Source organism: Leguminivora glycinivorella, chromosome 11, assembly GCF_023078275.1.
Source record: "Leguminivora glycinivorella isolate SPB_JAAS2020 chromosome 11, LegGlyc_1.1, whole genome shotgun sequence".
Lineage (NCBI taxonomy): Eukaryota > Metazoa > Arthropoda > Insecta > Lepidoptera > Tortricidae > Leguminivora > Leguminivora glycinivorella.
The window spans coordinates 9,246,604-9,269,989 of record NC_062981.1 but is presented as its reverse complement, the minus strand read 5'-3'; the positions used below and the strand labels follow the sequence as shown (position 1 = coordinate 9,269,989).

General features: G+C 36.7%; 1 protein-coding gene across 1 annotated transcript in view; it reads right to left on the bottom strand.

Moving 5' to 3' along the window:
* The window catches only part of LOC125231080, a 43,984-nt gene that overhangs the window by 3,306 nt on the left and 17,292 nt on the right, over nucleotides 1–23,386 (bottom strand). Inside the window, exon 2 of the mRNA XM_048136425.1 lies at nucleotides 10,046–10,231. Within this exon, the coding sequence (XP_047992382.1) occupies nucleotides 10,046–10,231 (186 nt within the window). The remainder of the gene's footprint in view (nucleotides 1–10,045; nucleotides 10,232–23,386) is intronic.

Sequence of the window (23,386 nt, the reverse complement as noted above, 5' to 3'; positions counted from 1 at the left end):
TCTTTTAAATGTTGTGGAGTAATACCGTCCAACCCACCAGCTGAGCCCGCCGGAAAAGAGAGCACTGCTTGACGAATTGCATCTTTAGACACCTGGAGCGGCTGGTGTGAGGCTGCTGGCGGCCTCGGCCCGTGCTGAGAGAGAAGAGAGGAAGATGAAACAGAGGGATGTTTATCCAACAGCGCACTGAGCACATCAGGGGAATATAACGCCAAAGAGTCGCTTGAGAAAAGTAACCTCGTTGCTCCCTTTAAGTCGCCGTCGGACACTTTCTGCTCAATTTGTCTGCACTTGTGTTTATCATTATTGGTTTGGGTCGTCTGAGTTATCACGGAATGAAAATCGGTGGACTCTGAAGTTGGAAAAGATGGATTCGATAAGTTTCCCTTAATGATGGCGGTTAAACTGCGGCTTGATTTTATACGAGGCACATGAAAATGTGTATATGCAAAAGAAAGAAGATTTTCCCAAGCTGAGAAACTATTGTCTGACACCACCTTGGATATGCACTCTGATAAACTTCGCGCCGCCAACGCACGTGCCCCCTTGGTATTCTTTTTGCTATCTTAGACCCTGATTTAAGACCTGCCAATAATTGAGCAAGCGAAGCATGAGCTGGGCTTGAATCCGCACCACCACCAGTCGGACCCTGGCCTGATATTTGAATACACGGCTTATCAATACGGGGACTGTGGGCACGAATACAATGTATTTTCAGGCCCCGCTGGCCTTTGTACAGCTTATGGTCGGAACAAATTGGACATTCCAGGAGGAGGGCCTGCGGCGAAGCAATTGGGGTAGCCATTAGCATCAAACAAAATTAAATATGAATCCCAAACACTTATATTTTCACACTATAAGTAACTACACGTTTGGTTAATGTGGTCGTGAACTATTACTATTTATTTAGCGATAGCGTATACATACAATCGAGAAAAGTTAAGCATAAAAAAAAAGTATGAACACAATATATTATGGCAACAAGCTAGTTAGAGAAAAAAAAAACATAAAAAAGGGACAAGGCAAACATCATAGTTAAAAATCCACCAAGGTTCAAAAACCTCATCAAAACAGAACCTTTTCAAAATAATAATTTCACAATTGGGTATTATCGTAAAAAAAATTACATAAATTACCTAAGGTCAAAGTTGTAAAATTATCTATCACTATGATTATCAGTTCAAATATTTGTGTTAACTGTCATGTATACTATCACTATTTTTTAAAACATAATTATGTCAATAGCAAAAACCAAGGAAAGATTAAAATTCCAATATGTACTTATATCAAGAAAAGAAGTTACAATATCACATAATGTAAAAAAATCACACTTAAATTAATTATAAGATTACCTATACATACAATTAGAATTTAAATTTAAATAAAATAAAATTAACTGAATAAAATAAAGATACATATAATTATCATAATTGAATTAAATTAAATCCCATATATCTTGATATTCGCGCCGTCTAGTGGACATGAGCTGCAAATTTGACCTCCCACGTCGACCTCATCGATGTATCGCTCCGCTCCATTAGGCATATGCAGGCCTTGCCATTGCAATCGTTGCGCGCTAGATGGCGCTGTACGACACTGGTACTATGCTGCATCTCCACTAGGTTCGCGAGGATCGAAAAAGTCTGAAAGTTCAGATGGTGAACAACAGATGGCGCAACGGCAGTTGAATGTTTTTATAAAACTTATTCGTCACGATTTTCGCAAAAACCAAACGTTTTCATCACTGTTGTCCGCGATAAAGCACTTATTCCTTCACCGGTAATAGTCACGGTCCAAAATTCGGGCAATGTTTATTCAATTTGTCTTGTTCTTGACGTAGCGATTTTCACTGATAACACTGTTATTTCACTGTTCAGAAATCCAATAACATTTTTCCACGACAGTCCAAGCTATATTTACACGAAGGACTGCAATTTCTATGATTAAACACACTTCTACTACATTTTTAATAAATTATTCCGTAGAGCCAATGTTTACATGATGGCAGCGAACTACCCTCCCTGTTTGTTTTTTTTTCAAATTGGGTCAAATTGACACAATTTGAACTTTCGAATAAATCGACTGATAGATGGATTTTGTTAATTCCAATTAAAACTGAGCGTAATAAAACTTAATTAACCGACCGATTAAGGACCGATCGCGTCCGTAACACCATGCTGCGCTCTAAGACTCGCATTGCTGACTTTGGCAGAAAAACCGCCAGACTCAAATGGGACTGGGCTGGCCACGTCTATCGCATGCATCCGGATAGGTGGGCTAACATACCCACCAAGTGGATGCCGACGAAGAAGCGTGGGCGGGGTAGGCCCGGGCAAAGATGGCGGGACAACCTTGACGACTTCCTAAACAACTGGCTGGAAGTAACGGAGAATCGGGAACTATGGAGAGCCAGGGGAGAGGCCTTTGCCCAGCAGTGGGACTCCCCAATAGGCTAGGAAAAAAAGTAATAACCCTTCCAATAAGTACCTACAAAATACCGTTGTACTTCATTCATTCATTCATTTCATTTATTCAGTAACACTATACATTGTAAGTAGAATAGTACTAAAATGTAAAAATGGAAACTGACCTATAACTGATGTTATTAATAAATTTTTTCTTTTCTTTTTCTTTTCTTTTGTATTCGAATGTCTAGGTATAATATAATCCTTAATTAACAATACGCTTATATTATAATAAATATAATTATATTACTTACTTACTACTAAATTACATTAAACAAGCTACTATTCATCAAAATTTGGTTCGTGGCATCCTCCATACTATGTACCTCTACCTAGGTACTAGCTATACCCATACAAAAGATATTTATTTCTCATACTTTCCCTTTTAGATACAGAGATAATCTAACCGAGCAACTAGACTGACTAGAAACTACGGATATGGCTGCTACATTGAACCGAGATGAATAATCACGGAGAAAAGCGGTTTGCCAGGAAAAGTTATTTGTAAAATCACCATTTCCAGCAAATGGTTTAGGTAGGTACCTCTATTATCAAAGTGTAAATTTGCATTGACGCATTGTGAAAGGACTGAAGTATTTTGTAAATGAATAATAGGGAAATGCTAATGTAAAGAAGTGGGTGTTAAGATCACGAAAGACAGAGGATAATGGAAGAAATAGATGCTGTACCGACTACCGATCTTACACAACATGGGATAAGGGTAAGAAAGGAGGAGGAAGAAGACGTTTGTAAATGGACTTAATCATAATAATAATATCGTGTATCTACGTAAGTGTCTCAGTGGGAAAATGTAATAGGTAGTTGTTATACCTTGTCGTTCTAACTTTTTCTTCATCATTTACTCTTAGAAACTATGTAAGAACCTAGAGTAGGTGTATGTATTCACCTAATATTAGGTAGGTACGGTCAGCCAAGAAAGTGGTTTACCACTTTTCGAATCTCTTTAACCTCATAAGGTCGAAAAGTGGTAAACCACTTTTTTGGCTGACTGTACCTATTTGTAGGTATGTCATAATACATTTGGAGGAACATGACTAGCTAACCTACCTTTAGTATGTTACACATATATCTATATTTTAAGATGCAGTCACTGTATTTTATTACACCAGAAATAACAGCACATTACCTACTTCTGACCTTGCGCAGAGATAATATCGCAAGTATCTTATGCACGTGGGGGCATTGTTTGTTGCTAGACCTATTACACAAATAGTAATGTAGTTGCAGGTATAATTGAAAGAAAAAAATAGAACTCATTGCGGACATGACTTATAACAGTAGGTAGGCATCTAGATTAAGAGACCAGGGTGGCTAGCCGAATGGCACAATCGCTCACGAAACGCTCACGAAACGAAGCGCTAGTAGATATCTATCTCTATCGCGCTTGCGTATTGGCGCGACAGAGCCAGCGGCGTATCGCTTTCGTTTGGCGTCGGAGAAATGCCATTCGGCTACGGGGCCTGGCATGAGTCAATGGTAAATAATAAATGTTATGTTATAGGTACCTAGTTTACCTGCAGTGCAGGCGAGTAAATAATTGTCATTAAGTAAAATCACCCACTTATATATTTAAAACTTACAATTTATGCTGCCAAGTTACCAAACTACTATGTTTTGATATAAAACAACGCACTTTGTTATAAACAAATTATTCTAACATTAAATGACACGTAAAAAATATAAAATGACCACCGTAACACTACAGGCGCCCTTGAAGGACAATTATGTAAGGACATGAACAATAAACACGTAGTATAGGTACCTACTCTTGAGAGATGAATCATGGTACCACACAGCGTGTCAAGATTTTCAACCTTGTCACATCCAAGTTTTCCCAAAGAGTAGGAGCGCGATATGTATCACTCGACTTATTTATACATACTTACATACACGATGTATATCACGTAATTAGCGTCGATTAGAGAACACAATAGAATGATGTATAAGTACCCCTGGCCACGTTGTGTAATGGTAGGTGAGGTTGACATTGAGAGACTGTGGTAAGCACAATGTAAATTAAGTAGCCTTATAAGGCGGACATGTGTTCGTGGGGAATATGTAATGAATGCTTATGGGAGATCTTCATAAAGGAATATTACATAACTATTCAGCTAGATAGACCGACAGTTTGTACCTATTTTTTCAGTACAGATGGTCGTTTTTTTACGCACTAGTTCGAGAAGTGGTTCATTATATAACAGGTCGAAACTTCGAAGGCTCATCTGTACTGAAAAATGTCGTACGATACACGTGCGAAAAGGAAATTCGTAACTCGTGTCGATTTAAAACACTCCCTTCGGTCGTGTTTTAATTTATCGCCACTCGTTTCGAACTTCCTTTTTTACGCACTTGTATCGTAATGTACTATTCTTTTCGATGGACCAATGAAAAATCACCATCATTGGCAGCAAAGTGGCTGCTTGCCAGCCAGAGGGTAGAAACCTACCTGGTGCGGTAGCCGAATGGCATTTCTGCGACGCGAAACGAAAACGAAACTCCGTGAAAGGTAGTCTGGCTCTGTCGCGCTAATACGCACGAGCGATAGAGATAGATATCTACGAGCGTTTCGTTTCGTGAGCGTTTGTGCCATTCGGCTACGTACCCTGGCCCCGTAGTCGAATGGCATTTCTGCGACGCGAAACGAAAACGAAACTCCGTGAAAGGTTGTCTGGCTCTGTCGCGCCAACACGCAAGAGCGATAGAGATAGATGTCTACGAGCGTTTCGTTTCGTGAGCGCACGCTGTTTACTGATGGGAAATTTGGGTTAAATCAGTAGAACTTGTTTTAATTTAAAATTCTCGCCAACTTTTGTGGCAACCCATAGGTATCTTAGCGTGATTGTATTCACAGAGTGTTGCAATTGAATAGCATATCAAAATTGAGTGACGATGCAATAGGGTGAATCAACTGATTCTTGCCTGTTATTGCCATGGTTACGGTCCCCTGAGTCACGCTGGTTTTATGCAAAATTATGCTACTGAAATTGTGCAAACATGCATGTTGTCCATGTTTGTAGGTGGCAAATTAAGGAAAGGGCTTGTTAGACGAGAAAAATGCATGTTTGCATAGTTTGAGTAGCATAATTTTGCATAAAATCAGTGTGACTCGGGGGACCGTAACCATGGCAATAACAGACAAGAAAAAGTTGATTCGCCCAATAGACGGTGCACAGTGTTGCTAAAAATGTTGGTGCCTTCGTAAAGTCAACCCACGATAAGTTAGCAACAATTTTGACAGCCTTTTACCGGTGCAACTGTTATTTTAAACGTCAAACTTCGATGAAATGATGACGTTTACTTAACCCTTAGTGCGTTTTCACATTATCCGATCCGATATCGGATGTCGGACCGATATCCCATACATTACAGGCGCCATCTTGGATTTTTTCTATGGAAATCTTTCCGACATCCGATATCGGATCGGATAATGTGAAAACGGCGTTACAGGGGCAGGACTATCAAAATCGTTGCAACTCTATGTTATTAATTTTACACAGGGTAATTTTGTACATAATGTAAACCTATTTCCAATGGAAAAAATGGTAAATAAAATACTAACATGCGTACAGACGAGCATCACTTACTTAATTAAACCACCAGACCATCAATCACCTTATAGTGCCCCTAGAGTCATTTGTTTATTTTTACCGCTTAATTAGAATCGATTCACAAGTTTGCACGTACTATATGACTAGGTGCCATGGGATTGATTGAGAATAATACCACAATACGCGCCCACACATATAATAATTCGGCGAATATTCGAGAAGGCGTCTCTTCTCTTTCGATTTCCTTGCATGTGTTTACCTTTAGATAAGTACAGTCACCAGCAGATATATCGAAACGGGTGCTCACCAATATACACTACCGTCAAAAAGTTTAAGACCAAACACAATGTTCTGTGTCATTATTATAAACCCTTCTAAAAATCATCAAACTAAATTTGGAATCAATAGAAAACAACGTAATCTTATTAAAATATTGATCGGCAACCCATTTGTTCTGCAAGAAGACAATGATCCCAAACACTCAGCAAAGATCTGTAGAAGCTACACAGTCAATAAAGAATACCAAGGTGTGGTAAAAAATATTATTTGGCCACCGCAATCCCTAGACCTTAATCCGATCGAACTTTTATTGGGATGAACTCGACCGTAGAGTCCGAAGACAATGTCCGACATCTGCAACAGCTAGCTCTATGGGAGATACTGCAATACGAGTGGAAATCCATTAGCCAAGAAACGCTACACAAACTTATAGCAAGAATGCCAAGAATCTGCTCGGAAGTGAAAAAGCGTCGAGGAGGATTTTTCGGTGAGAAAAACGTTTAGCTTTTATTTCTTATTATGATCCCTTTTTAAAAATTGTTATACGCTTTATTTTGTCGGTTGTAGGTACTGAAAAGTAATATTCTCATAGGAACTTCATGAAATGTTGATTATTTGCATATATCGTGTTTGGTCTTAAACTTTTGGACGGTAGTGTATGAACACTCTTCTAGACCTATCAGCCTTGAGAATTTAAGGAGAGTTAGTGTTTTTTTTATACCTTATAGCAAAAAAATTGGCCTTTGGATCGAACTAGCTAATATGCAGACAATAAATCACGATACTAACTCTACATTATCCCATTTGTTTCATACTTAACAAAATTAAGATGGTCTGGCGGCTCTGAGATCTTAATCTAATTTACACCGGCAAGGCTATCAAAAACATTGTCAACATTTCTTTGTTTAACTCTATTGTCAAAGATAGAGTGTAAGTTTAGATTTTTTGAGAATATCTATAGAGAAGATATATCTGATGGCGACTGTACAGTGAACCAATTTGAATCCTAGGCCACTCTAGAACCCTGTATCATTTAAACCGTGTTCTATTTGCCAAAAGAAGTCACATTGACGTTTACTGTGAAAAGGTTCTACAGTGGCCAAATTCAAATTGGTTGACTGTACGAGAATTATTAGCGATCGAGAAACAGTGTTAACAGATGAGATGAGTCACCGCAGCCTTGATAAGGCACTAAACTTTATCAGTCAAACGTAACCTAGGCGCGAGGTCAGGGCAATTAAAAACGTAAATAGGTCAAAGGGACTGTTAAACGCTGTGAGAAACGATTACGGAGAAATAACTTCTATGTAGCTACCGTAAGTTCAGAAGTCGTCATTCGATACCGAATAAATCAGGGAAATGAATGGAGAAAGTGAGAGTCTCCAAATTCCAGTTTTAAAAAGGGCCATCACTTTCCGAGCAAAATTCGGACGTATCGTAGAAGGGACGCTGACTTTTCTTACCTCCATATCTTGCTTTAAAACCCGAATGCCCTTTTAAAAGTTCATGTACTGCCATCTAAAACTACCTATTATATATTACATTGTCGATGATCCATGACCTTCATGTCACCGATCTGAACTTATGTAAAATAAATAAATATTATAGGACATTCTTACATATGATTAACTGAGGCCTATGGTAAGCTCAAGATGGCTTGTGTTGTGGGTACTCAGACAACTATAATATACAAATAATTATATACATAGAAAACATCCATGATTCCGGAACAAATACCTGTGCTCATCACACAAATATATGCCCTTACCGGGATTCGAACCCGGGACCGCGGCTTAGCAGGCAGGGTCACTACCCGCTAGGCTGGCCGGTCTGGACCGATAGTGGGTTATGTATGTTAGCTAATTACACTTAATTGACACATTGTGTAAAGCTCCAGCATGAAAGGTATTTAACATTATCAAGAGTATTTATTTTCGGCTATCAAGAGTGTAGGTCGTTATACAGAGGTTAAGTAGGTAAGAGTGTCAAGTCAAGTTATCAGAGGCGGTGTGTTAAACTTATCATTGCATTGCTAGTTGGCTTTGTTTTGTTTTCGAAACTTGTAGTGTAACAACATCATCAGTGTTATTATAAGTCTTACAGCTATCTTTACAGTTTCCCAATGCGATGTATAGGAGTATAATATACTATCGATGAATTATTATACTATTGTATATAGTAGTATACGAATGTATAGGAGTATATACTATCTTGACATAAGTAGGTAGGTAAGCCAATGGGAATCAAGCTCCTTTAATGTCCCGCCGCTACTGCTAGCTCTATTAATTATTTGAAAAATGTTTTTCATTGTAGTTGTAGGTACCTACTAACTAATATTCATAATGTTTTTGAAATGCGACAAAACACAAAATCCTACGTAGCTACAGCTACCTACGTTTTATAGTTTAGGTGTGGTTTGGAATTTGTGAGACAGCATGATGTTGCTTAACTGCGGGAAGTCCCTAGTAAAAATACAGTTTTCCCTTTGTAGTGTAGGTATATTATATCTAAGCTAAGTATCTATCAACTTAGGTATGTAAACTTTTGTTAAATATTGTGAATTATAGTCGAGGATTATCATAACGATCAAAAACCAAACTTATTTTTTTATGATTCTGTTTCTGAATTACTTGAAATTTAAAGAAGGCCTCATATTATACAAAACGGTAATTTGTTTTATTAGTTGTGCCAGAAATCATTTGTAAAATTTTGATTGTTGCAGGTAAACGAGACGAAAAGGTAAGTCATATAAACTCTTATCGTGAGTAATTGAGTATCGTTTCATGGTACCTATTAGTTGTTCGTTGCGAAGTAAATAAAATAGTAATTACCTTCCGCTGAACAGAATGAGGTGAGGAGGATAGCTGTATTGGCTTCATAGTATGACGTGACGGATGCACCGTGAGCGATGCACATCATTCAGATTATGGATCCGGCCGTACATAAATCTAAGCAACGGTTGTCTAGGTGTTAAATAAACTATACCTACCTACTGGTAGTGGATATTTTAGAAACTCTGCAATCACCCTCTATCTTTGCAAGCTGATGAACGAAATAGATGGCACTAATGTTAGCCACGGTCACAGTTGGTCAGCTAGACGCCTTACGATATAGGTACAGCTCCGACCGACCGATGAACATATCTAAGTAGCAGTGACTAGGTGTTGACTTTATATTTATGACAATTACCATAATTATTTCCTGTTTTTTGCACTCCTATTTGGACAAGGTGAAGTAAAGATACGTGCCTACGTAGCGCCATTGTTGGCGTCACAGATGGACAGCTTGTACCGTACGCAATAAGTACGCATTGCCGATCCAACCAGCCAAAAACAGATATTAACACCTTTTGGGCAGGTATTACCGGCATGTTTACAAAACTAATTTTCTCTGGTTCTGGACATGGACGAGGTAACGAGTAAAGGACAAAGTTGGACGAAGTAAAGGTGGACAACTGCACGCCATACGGATTGTTGATGCGACCGGCCATGAATAGCATCGAGCAGTTAGAAGGTACTGTGCACTTAACTAATGGGAAGCTACCTATGTGATCCACCATAATTCTTCTGCTTCATGCATGCTGACTTGGAAGACGTAGCTGACGTCAGTGTTGGTGTGAAAGTTAGTCAGCTAGACATCATAAGCTTTGCTAATCCTTCTGGCCATGGAAATATCTAAGCAGCAATGACCAGACGTTGCCAATACCCCTCATCATGACCCAATGAGACTCACCGTATTTCCTCTGCTTCTTGCACGCCGACTTAGAAGAGGTGAGGTAAGGGTAGGTGGCGCCAGTGTTCGCGTCACAGTTAGACAACTGCACTCCATAAGGATTGTCGATCCGACCGGCCATGAAGGGATCCGAGCAGTAGTTGTTGTGGAGGTCCGACGAGCACGTCCAGCAGCGGACTGACTCTCCTGAAATAAGGAAAAGGTTGATTAGAGGTTGGTTTTTCAGTAAAACACGGGGTAGCTCACTTCGCGATTCTATCGCCGCGCTACAAGTACATACCGGGGGCCGCAAGTTCGCGGCCCATTCAGTGGTGACGACCTTCGCGCGGCGCAATACAGTGCGTAAACGTAATAAGGGCGATAAATGAAACCAGGCATATAATTCAATATTGTTATCATTAATTAAGAGGTGTTTTTGAGTTACTCTTAATTTTCAGCCCATAATTAATTTTTGAAAAATTTCCCAGCAGCAATGTACTGTAAACGTGGTTGCGATGACAATCAATGACAACTGTCAACGAGCGTTTAACGCGAGTGTGTTTGCATTACGTTGCGGGCCGAATTAATTTGTATGGATAAAAAAAATATTTCAATTTTAAGTAAAAGTTATCTAATTCCATTTTTTATGTCCTATACTTACCACCGTTAAGAGGTTCGCCCGTATTAGGTTTACACCCTGTATAATTCAATGACGGCTGCTCACGTGCGGTCCGTTTGTTAATGTAGGTAAAAATTTTGAATGGCGGCATTTTGTGAATATCAAAGTAGTGAGCCTTCTGTACTTGTACTATTATATATTCTGTGGGTGTGTGTACTATTATTAAACGCACTTGAGTTGGGACGTCTTCCTTTGACATAGGTAACATATTCGTTTAACTTTAGTCCTTAATACTAGTTACTTTTGCTGAAGATTCTTATCTTTGGTTTGATTTTTTAGCGATCTGTAAATACAAAAAAAAATCTGATGGTTTCAGAAAACTCAGTTCAAGTCACAGTTTGACAAGAAGTTAATATGTATAGGTCTACATTAGGCGTATAAAAACAAGTTAAAATAACCTTTTTTATATTTTAACGCATAAACAAACAATAAAATTATCACTGATCTGTAATCTTGGCCTAACAATACATAATAGAGCAATTTCAAGATGAACAGCCAACAAACATGTCAGAAGCTTGTAGTGAAACAGTAACAATTGTCATACACCATTACCGTAACAATGGGAAATCCATTCAAACTGTTTTTATCAATGTACGTGTTGAATAAAGAATAATGAATTGATGTTTTATAGAACTCGATTCCGAGATGCCATCGTAGGTTCGTGAACTAAGTGCCGTTAAAACTATGTTGTGCAGCTAAATATACGAGTAAAACTACTATGTAGTTCTATTCTCGTCTCTATATTGATTTAATCTCTGTTTGCCATTCCCATCATGAAAGAGTCGGGATCAGGAAGTCAGGACCCTCATTGAAAAATCAAAACAGTATCATGCAATTAAACCTCAAGGGCTCCTTTATCTTAAAAATAGTAGGGTAGAGCTAAAGATATATATTTCCAATTTGACGTTTACTGCTAATGGGATACTGGGAGATACAGGGATAAGGGGCACTGCTGGAAGTGCTGGGCATAGTCCTCTATTCCAGTAGATAGAAGTGGCGCTTCATCAAGTCTTGACCTCAATATTTAATCAATCAAGCGATTAAGCCTAGCTAAACCGTCTTAGTTTAGATACATATCCATGTAAACTATCACGTTTTTAACATCTGTCTCAGTCGTAGTTACACTCCAATGAGTGCTTCAAAACACTATTCATTGTGAGACAGGAACGGTGTCAACCTTCGGTCAAACAATGACAGACTTGAGTTAAAGTACCGCAAGGCCCTTGCATCCATGCTAAGGTTTTTGCCATCCGTCACGGCAACTCGGAAACGACAATGAGACGACATTGAATCCGACGTGAAACTGCTCAAGCATGCAAATTTATCATATCAATTTGACTACAAAAAGTAATGAAGTTTTTATGATTTTAAAGCACAAACTTCAGAAATTTTATTGGTAAATCGAAACTTTGCTTTCGTGATCCGTCAGCATAAATCCGTTTTGAATTCAGAAATCGAAGCGCTGTTTTGCATGAAGCCATATTAGGTAGTAACATGTCAGTTATGTCTGTGCTCTGTATTTTGCAGCTGTGTAGTACCCAATAGTACTTGGTACCAGTCTGAAACCTTATTGACTGTAAACATGCCTCGTCTGCATAGTACCTAATCTAATTAACTAACCGTGATTTTGTAATTGTCCTCCAATTAGTTATTTAATGATTTAAAGGGCCGAACAGAACTGCGTGTCCGCAGTCATGTTACGTAATCTAGTGTTACAATTTTGTCCTTCAATTTTACCTCGGCGATTTTTTATCATTCTAGTGGGTAAAAGTATACGTATTTCTGTGAGCGCGACTTTTGCACTTTCATGCTTGCAGAAGTTCAGTCTATATTCATCTCATTTCATCGTTAGTCATTCCTCAACTATCCGGAATTATTGAGTACTCGTTTGTTAGTAAACTCAATTTGTAAACAATAACGTATCCACCTTTTAATGGCTCTTTTATTCTTCATAGCTCATTAAATCTTAAGCGAGAAGGAACCAACTTGGCTATTACGCAAGGCATATTTAAACTGTAATATAATTAGCTAAAGGAAAATAGCCCTTAAATTAATTACCTTAAGGTAGCATTGACTGTCATTTAATTGCGTATGAGATATGGTTGGCTGACTGTGCGCTTAATAGCTAGTCCGCATGCGTCATACCGTTATCGAGGGATCGTGTAGGTACGGCAATTGGTGGCTGAAAACAGGTGCAACTGTAACCTCGTTTCTTTAACTAGTTTAACTACATTTGAGTATTAATGGGGCGATAAGAAAGTGCAGGAAACAGTGGCTTAACTTTCTTTTGCTATGTTTTACTCGATGTAAATTATTGGGCCCTTTTTGTGTTTCTGTACACGAGCCCCTATTTCCAGAAATTCCACGTTACGTATTCGAAAAAAATGCAAGTATGTTTAATCTAAGTAATATCTTTCAAACAAAGAAAATTAATTATATTTTTACCTACACTCATAATAACTCCATAAAACAATATCGAATCTTGTAAAGAGGTATAGGTATAGGTATAACAAATCTTCGAGTAGTTATGTTTAATTTAAAAAAAGTAAAAAAGTACGACATTGACTAGACTGCAATAAAAGGCTGATAATCACAATGAAGTTGCGGATAAAACTTCAACTATAAATAATAATAAAAGAGGCACGCAATTGACAAGTCAGCAATAAAATATGAACGACTAATGTTCAACTAGACAACAGGTAAGTAATTATAAAAAAATAGGTATTACTGATAATCGCAATGAAGTTTCCAATAAAATTACATTTATAAATAATATTAACAGCTAGGTATGCCATTGACTAAACTGCAAAAGGCTGCACGCAATTGACCGATTTAACGGGACCGTTCGTGTCTAAGCAACTTGGACAAATGCATCTCATGATTTCAATGAAATTACTTATAATGCTATTATTCAGGTCGCAAAATTTCAATTTCGACCTGGAAATTTTTTATCCCAACTGGTGGGGAAATGCGAGTGATAGGATAGGGTCGAGTGGAGGAAGAGAGCGGAGGCCTTTGCCCAGCAGCGGGACACTAACGCAGGCTAAAAAAAAAATTCAATCGTGCTTGCTTGCTTGGGTATAAAAAATATTTACTTAATTAAAGATTTAATAGCATACGTTATATCGCTTTAAAATCAGAACTCAGTAATCCAAAACGAATTTTGACCTCCAAAACGAGAGTGCGCCACCTGTCTCGACCCTGTGCTTCCTCTCACCAGTTACTGATGTCTTCGTACTGGAGCAAATTCGCCGCCACACTGACCATCCTGTCTTCCCAGCGATGCTTTAGCTGACCCACCGGCATGATACCAGTCTGTCGTTTCAAGAACGCTCTCCTTATACAATCAGTAACAGATACTTTAACTGGGTCCCTCTGTTCTCTATTCTCCATATATTTTAGTCATTCTTTTAGACGTAGGTATTACATTACCTTATAACTCTTGCCCTACAATACACTCAGTAAATATGAAGGTAGGGCGTACCTACCTAACTTACAATGTAACATAATCTGATCCATGCACCGAATTTCTCATTTACTCAAAGGTTAACTGGAAGAGATCCCTCAAAGGGATAAGTTCGCCTTTGTACTTCACATCTCAATGTATGCTTTTTTTTTTTAATGTGTTTTTGTACAATAAAGACTACTACTACTACTACTGAATTGCTTAATAGCTTTTATCGTTAACCTATTAGCTAATGGCATAGCAGTCATAAGATTCATACATTTTATACTCTTTTTAACTTTTAGTAGGTTTAGTCATGCCCACGAATAATGTTAGCATCTTAGATACTGCACAAATTTGTACCCGCCATCTTTTTCTTTGGCCCTAAACCAACATAATTAAATTTAACGTTATCCAATATGGAGACGCAGTAAATAGTTAGAAGGTTAATCGCCATTCTTTGTTCAGTTCCCCCACTTTCCCGTGACCTGGTGAAATGGGGTCACCATAGGTCACTGGAACATCAAATTAAAGTGCGTCTTGACATGAAGGACTTAATGACCTATATTATGCAAGGCAGCTATCATTTGTGTCTGTTAATGGCATAATAAACTATGAAATCCCGATTGAAGTGCGTGCCTCTAAAATACGTAACATAAAAATAAGAAAATTCTGCAGAGTCGGTATAAAAACAATGTGTAGTGAAGGACTGAACAATAGGAAAAAATCTTTAAAAAAATAGTATACATACTACCATCTACTATAACTGTCTTGATTATTTTTTATAATCTATGAAGGTTTCCTAAATCGAGCTTTTGTATGTATAAACATTTAGCAATGTTGCTTGTCCGATTTTGATAAGCCTCATCCTCTTAAAGCTGTAGAGCTCTGTAACCAAGAGTACAATCGTTGGCGCTTCGAAGAGTGTCCTATTTATTTCTCTTATCACTCTTCCATAATGATGCAATAGAGGCAGATGCGTATCGCCAATGGTTAACTATGCTATTGGCTATACGCTACTATATTGGCTCAGGTTAGAGATATTTAGACCTTTTTTTTTCTGGAGGGGAAAGAGATATTTAGACCTAACCTAACCTAAGTATAGGTGCCCTGGTTCGGAATATACTATTAAAGGTTAGATCTGACAAATCTGACTATTATCCTAAATGACACGATACATATCTGTGCATTGAAGATGCAACATACGTGCATTGGTTTAATCCATCATCGAGTAATAGTTCGTCAACAAGATAACGGGTAGTGTTTGATGTGCGCCTGTGCCAATATTTTCTCATAACTCTGAGCTGAGCACTGTTTCGGATAATAGATAATATTATGACTTATACTTAATATTATTAATTGAATCGTTATTTTTATTATGGTAATTAGGTACATTAATATAAAACTCATAACGTAGATTCATATCGTTAAATAAAATTGTGTTTTCTTTATAGATACCTATTCCTTTTAGTCTTTTAGATATCACATTCTCGTTAGTTAGTACATTACTATTAACTAGGTACATTCTATCTAAAAATAAATAAAATAAATATAAATGTAATTTAACACAGCCTACCATGCGTTTTTGAATTTACTTGCTAGAACCAAAAAGTAAATACATTTTTAATTGTCAGAGTCTATAACCTAATGTTTGTTTTCTGGGAAAATTCATTTATCATGAGCTCATCACCATCTAATATAGCAAGGACCAAAACGGCGTCACATTCTAAATCGAGACACGTTTCATACTACCTACCAGCTGGATATTTCGTCATTTTAACGGCCAAAATTTGAAATATCGAATTCAGATGTTCATCGCATAATCCCAATGCCTCATTGATGCTGTAACGAACTTCGAGACCGATTCGAACGTACACCAACATCAGGATAATATATAATGATGTTACAGTTATCTTGCGTCCCGCCCACGCCTGTGCATGACCAATAAGAACGAGCGAAATACACGATAGCTAAATGACATCATTTAGTCAGTCCGAATTGGCACATTAGTAAATATAGGTCGACATTGACATGTCAGCGTAAACAAGAAGCATCCCAGTGTAAAGGGATTTCATCACCATTAGCGTAATGTCCATCCAAGGTTACCGTGGAATTTGTCCAATGTAAAGTACCTTTTGACCTTTAATTTGTTTAATGTTTACGTGGTATGAAGGTAGCTAAATACCTTCAAGGTACTATGACAACTGAGTTAATTAGAATGGGCTTTTATGATGAGGTTCTTTATTTTACTTTTCTTGGTAAACAGATGTCGTACAGATTTGTGAGCAATTTTGCTGAATGGTATAAAAAGTAACAAGTTCCTAAACACAGAAATGAAGATGGTAAATATAGAGATTATGATATCGGGGACCTTTTACATCTGGATTTTTTTTGTTAAATTTATTGACTATATAGACTATACGTCTCTGTTATTTATAATCTGGAAGATTATTTTAAACGTAAAGTTTACCCAGCCGTTGTATTTATATCTGAATGTTTTTCATGTAATTTAAACGAATGTATATTTCATGTTTTGTGCAAATTGACTTGTAAAATAGCCCTTATGGCCTACTTGCAAAATAAATGTTTGTATTTGTACCTATATATTCATGTAGGTAATTAGCGAAATTATGTAATTGAGAAGTAAACGAGGGGTTTCAATAAATAAACAAAAATTAAATACAGAGCTAGCGAAAAATTGGAAGCATCGAATTGTGTGTAAATAAAAAGTTTCCTCAAAATTATATGTCTCTTATCTTCAAGTATAACGAAATAAAAAATACTATATTATCTCGATTTAGTTGCCATTTAGTAATCATGCATGATATACTTTAGGGAAGTCTCTGAACCCTTTCGATCGTGTATTTTTGCCTGAATCAAAACAACTGATATTATTATTCTTCAAGACACGGCTTTGTTTGTTATTTATAGGCCTATCGTCCTCAAATTATATTTAGTTGGAATTGGTTGGCTATGTTCTGCCACTTCTGCTGTTGTTTTTAGAAAAGATTTAGATGGAATGTTTAACAGAGAATTTCATATAGGTACTCATATCATTCGTCTTTCAGAAAATGTTTGGAAAATAATATTATCTTTAAGAAGCAGACTACAATAAGTATTCATGAAACCTTTTCAGTCAATTCGTGACAAACACTTACAAAACACAGAAACAGAATCGCATCGCAATCGCATTTGCATTATAAAAACCAATGCTTGTTGTGAAAATACAGAACCACGTAAATATATTGATTTAATTGTATCTGTTTTATGAAGATTGGCAGACAGATATTCTGAATGTAGTTGGAAAACAGCCATGTCTTCGCGGTAACGCTCGCTCTATTGTAAGTTTGAGCTAAATGGTTTAGTCATGCTTATTTTATCGTGGTTGTCAATATTTACACATAAAGCAAACATCCAAGAGACAATATGTAATATTCCATGCCCAAAGTCATAGCCCACTTCATATAAAATAAGGATGAAATTCTGTTAGTTTCCGATGACATCGTTCTTATTGACGCCACAGAAAGACAATTTACTATGATAATAGATATGTGTAATTTTCAAGAAGAAAGTTCCACTAAGTTCCATAGGGACATTAAAGTCGCATTGACAGGTTATTTGTATAATAAATAATAATTTTTATGGTAAGCGACAAAGTGATGGGACCTTTGACTAGACTTTGACACGTTTTATTATCGATAAAACTAAGTAAAATAATTAGGTATGTATACATCAATCAGTGTACCTATATTGTCAGAATGGCCTACATTCTAATTACCAGTAGTTCATTATTTATTAACATTTTCTGACCTAATTCAAAATAGGGTTGCCAATTCGCCGAATATTTTCTTTTCAATCACTTGTGTAAATAAATAAAACGAATAGGCTTGTGCGGTATCGAACCATTAATCACACGCACTCATTATGTTCAACAATGTGAACAATCGGTACTGCCTGCTTTGTAGTACGAGTGTGAAATCGCGAATACTATTGGTATAGTACAATATAGGCCAGAACGTTCTGGCCTATATTGTAGTTTGCACCATCTAGTACATACGTTCTAGGCTCTACCCTACTTATTTAATAGGTCCTACTCTGCTTAAGTACTTAAATTTTTTTTGACATTTACTATTATTTGCGCTAATTCGCTAAGAAGATATTTTTACTTCCATTTCTAATTTTCGTTTCGTTCAAAATTTGGTTGTGATCTGTGGAGCAGAAAAAAATCCAAAAACGTTGACTAAAGTTTCAGTTAGGATCCTTTCTGTATGGGTAAAAAGTTTAATAAACGATTATTCATAAATTAAAATCGTCGTATTTCAAAGTCAACAAGATTATCACAAAATTGACACATTAACACTAACGCTCGCAAACATACTCATGTAAACAGACATTTTTTCTCATACCACTAAAAATACCAAAATAGCATTGTTGACAGCCCTAAAATAATGATAGTTTTAAATCATCGGGGGACCGGGGGTCTTTTTAACATTAATGAAATTACTGTTGAAAGGAGCAATTTGTCCTTTTCCGGTGACAGACCCTCGATACAATGTCTCTTCGATTCAAATCACTATCTCGTTTAGTTTATCTTCAATGATGAGAGGTTTGAAGATTGAATGTAACGAATTTTATGCAGCGTGCATAATTCCGTTTCACTTTTTGGAAAACTAAAAAGAGGGATAACTATACTTATTGGATTTCCTACAACTTAGGTATGTTTTATGTTAGGTAGTAGTTAGATACTAAATAAGTAGATAAGTGCAGAAGTAAAGAGAGGAAGCATGTGTCATGCACTTGAGGAGTACAAAAATAAATCTTGACATCGACAAACTTATCACTTACATTTCTTGAACATGAATGCAACGCAATTATTATGTTAATATTCAAATTAAAAAAAAATTATGCGCTCTGTGCTCGTAATCCTTTCTCACAGTTTTAGTTCATAACTAACTATCACGGTTTTAACCGAAGACAATAGGTATAATGTTAATTTTATTGATAGCGTGACTGTGCATACTATTTACAAATAATTTATAGACATTTTGCAATAGATTTTTAATAAGCAGAAACAATAGAAGTCCAAGTAATTGTTCAACTTTTAAATTTATACAATAGTAATAATAATAGACAATGACGTATAAAGTAAAGAAGAAAATAGAAATATGAAGGATGTAGGCAGGTAAGAACAGATCTATAGTAAGTACATATATTGGGTAAATAAATACATCGCCTTATTCTACTGATATAACCTAACCACAAAAAAAAAGTTTGAAAAAATCCCCGACCGCGACATAGTAGACCGATTTTCATGAAACATGGCTAAGAACACTCCCGACTAACTCAGCTTTCTGACAAAAAAACTAAATCTAAATCGGTTCATCCGTTCGGGAGCTACCATGCTAAAGACAGACACACACACAGACAGACAGACACGTCAAACTTATAACACCCCGTCGTTTTTGCGTCGGGGGTTAAAAACTGGCATGTTAGAGTTAAGTTATATAGGTAACTTAAATATCGAACATGCTGCATTTTTTACAAAGTCTTTTTCCCCTCACTAGCTCGGAAACACGTGTTTTGTCCTTTAATACCAGCGGGTAAAAACGCATTTTATCCACTAGTGGGTAAAGTAATTTGACCTTGAATAAAGTCAAATTAACTGCTTTAAAATTGATAAAAGTAGGTGAATCTAGTAATAAAGATGATTTACCACCTGTGGAACTACTGGAAGCAGTGATAAACGCATTTTTTGCGTTGTAGTTTCCTCGCTATAGTGAGGGGAAGTGTGTTAAAAAACTCGCAAGTTCAGGATTCTATTCTCGAACCACTCGCTTCACTCGTGGTTCAACTATAGAATCCTTTCACTTGCTCGTTTTCAATTCCACACTCGGCGTTAAAATACAACTTTGCCCCCTTGTATAACAAATAACTATTAATCCTCCATCGATTCGTGCCAAGGTTCACAACTATAATGAAGCCATAAGGGCACAGTCAGCCATCTGGTTTATTTAAGTACCAGTAATGGATGAGGCATGATCCTGTGGGATCATAATTATGTGTCAAGAGGTCAGCGCGTCTATGATTCACTTGCACTTATTAGATCAGACCGGAGTGGTTATTTAGGTGGGTCTATTATCATTTTTATACAGACCGTCGTCTGTTTTTATATTTTTTGGATTTTGTGAAAGCGGTACACATAATATGTGTATGTAGTTTTTTTTCTATTTGCAATGTGACAGCACATACATTGATTAAAAAAATTTAGTGATTGCAATTTACTGCTTTATCTTAACGGCAACGTCACAATCGCTTAAGCTTTTCGTTATCGTACCTTGTCTCTCTACTGCTCTTCTACGAGTATATTAGCGTATAGAGATCGTAGCTAGACGATAACGATATTTGTGTAAGCAATTGTGAAGTTGGACCCTGACCCTGTACGTTCAAAACCGTAGTTCAGTGTTTTTCAAAGTGTGGGTCGCGACCCCCAGGGGGGTCGCGGCATTTATCCAGGGGGGTCGCGAAGTTCAGCTTTCAGATAAACTTATGACAGGCTGGTTAAATTATTTGTTTTAACTTAAAAAAGTCAAATTCTTGAAAATTAAAAGGTTAACCTTAAAACAACTAATTTTATGATAAATCAATAAATTGTGTTTATTTGTTGAAAACGTCAGCTCGCATAGATATGAAGTAGCAAATGGGATCAAAACTTTAAGGGCTTCTTTTACTAAATGTGGATATTCAGCCATTCTTTTAACCCACAAAGCATCAATTGAAATGGTGCTCCTTTCGCAGAGGCGCGAGGCCAGCTCAACGGACTCAATATAAAAAATATATATCCAAAATCCAACTTTCCATCACCAATCAATATTTCAGTTGAAAAATAACATTTAAGTTGGTTTTTAAACTTTGCAAGCGCTCCACCATATCTGTTGATATTTCTTGAATGATTTTAGCCATGCAAGTTCCCTTGCATCAAACTGCATACGCATACGCAAACTGCATGCTGTGTAAAAATGTTGTCCACAACTCAATTTTTGCTAGAAATCAGTTAACTTTATCTTTTTCTGTAATTATGTTTTCGTCCCTTTCTTTGCAGTCTCGCGATCATAAGATTTCATGAGTGGTCAAAGATACCGGGAAGATTATACTATTTTCAATACGCAACATAATCAGCAACAATAGTGTACAAACATTAATAATTCTGATTTAAGCTCTATAACGCGTGCCAAACCCTTCCTCCCGAAAGCCATCTAACCTCTGAGTGATAAGTGATGAAGTACACCCATTTCTACGCATACTATTCGCAATAGAATTGTTTGCAAATTTTTACCTTTGATCGAATTTACAACTTTTATTACATCTTTCAGCACTAAGTTATAGGTAATATTAGAAACGAGTTACGGGGGTCGCGAAAAAATTTAAGATATCATAATGGGCCGTAGCACCATAAAGTTTGAAAAACACTGCCGTAGTTCATAGATATCGTATCTTTCACGTACATTCGCACCCTTATTCACTTTTCCCCATAAAAAGGGAATAAACGTAGCTATCGTTTATTAATATAAATGAATGGTGTGATTTGCCACCATTCATTCGTCCATTCAGGTCACAATGGCTGTTAACGCCTCTCCGCGGGTAGTGCTTTTTATTGAATTTCATTCAAATTATGCGGGTTGGCAGTCGCTCGTATCAGGCGATCAGTGATAAATTATCTCCTTTATAGACTCGGCGCAATTAAGTAGGTACTTTTAAAAAAGTAGGTTGGTAAACGACCTAGACCTGAAGGTGGAGATTTTATATCTACTCTTTTAGCTTATTGATTCGTCGGCTATTCTTACTTTTATGACAGATTATTTTGATCTGATTTACTAGTTATGTTGTGGATATGATCTGCAAGTATCAAAAGTGATGCTTCTGGATGTAGACTGGATCTTACGATCTATAAGTTAGGTGAAGTTGTATTGAATTAGGTATTCTTCATCAGTGATGAAAATGAAAAAAAAATTAAATGAAAATGAAATATAATATATTTTTCAAGTAGGCATAATTACAATGCGCATATGAACGGCAAATAAAGCTACGCCGGCTCTAACCCTACGCCTCAGCCTCGAGAAGATTTCAGTGTGTCCAGAACGTCAATTACTTAATTATTTAACCGTTAGTAAAGTCTATCACAGGAAGTAACCAGAATAATTATCGGTACAGTTACATTATTATCAACTGTCGAGTGTTGAAGAAAAAAATATTCAAACGATTTATTGAGCTTTACTTACGCAATATCTACTTAACCTAGAATATTCTATCTTATCTAAAACGCCATTTCTATTTACATACGTCAACGTTTAAGCCTTTTAAATACTAGGGCACTAGACTAGTAGGTAATGTGTGTACAAGTGTCATTTGTACAAGAAAATGTAAGTTTCCATACATTTCTTGACTGTGGGTATTAATGATAATGTTCATTTCATTACATTATACCCGTCATTAATGAATGTTATCACCATTAAAAATCGTCAAGATAGCTGTTTCTTTGAGGAAGCAGTAACTTTTATTTATATCTCTGTTAATCGTGCGTAAGAGTCTACATCGGACGAACAGAACAAATGTGACGTTCTTAAGGAAAATATATAATTTTCATAATGATTTTCTCGTATAACTTACCTACGCTGTTAAAGCAGAAAATATACAAGGTTAAAGCGTCGTGTTGCTTGAGTGACAACGTGGTGCCTTTTATTTGAGAACGCCATAATACAAAGAACAGCTACAGTGTTCTCATAGGTATGTGTTTTATATTGCAAACATAAACAATGTTTACTCATTGTTCTAATAATAGTAGATGTTGAAGAAAAAACAATGTCAAGTCAATGGTAAGACCGGTATCTCAATAGATCATATCCTATTTATACTAATATCTTAGCGTGTACGAGGGCCTAGAAAGTAGAAAGGATGACATTTGTTTTGCAGAAAACGAAACGGAAGTAATTTCTTCACATTATTGATTACGTTTATATCACAATAGATATCTAGAGACCTCCTAGAGATTTCGTTTAGAATTCGCGAAAATAGGAGTTTAATCAAATTGTATTGTTTTCTCAATGTCACAATTTGGATTTCTTTTAACCCCTTTTTGCCAAGAGTGGCGCTGAAACTTGATTAGTCCAGGTGCTCTGCCTACCCCTTTATGGCATACAGGCGTGATTATATGTATGTAGGTATTAGCAGCGGCTGGTCCATA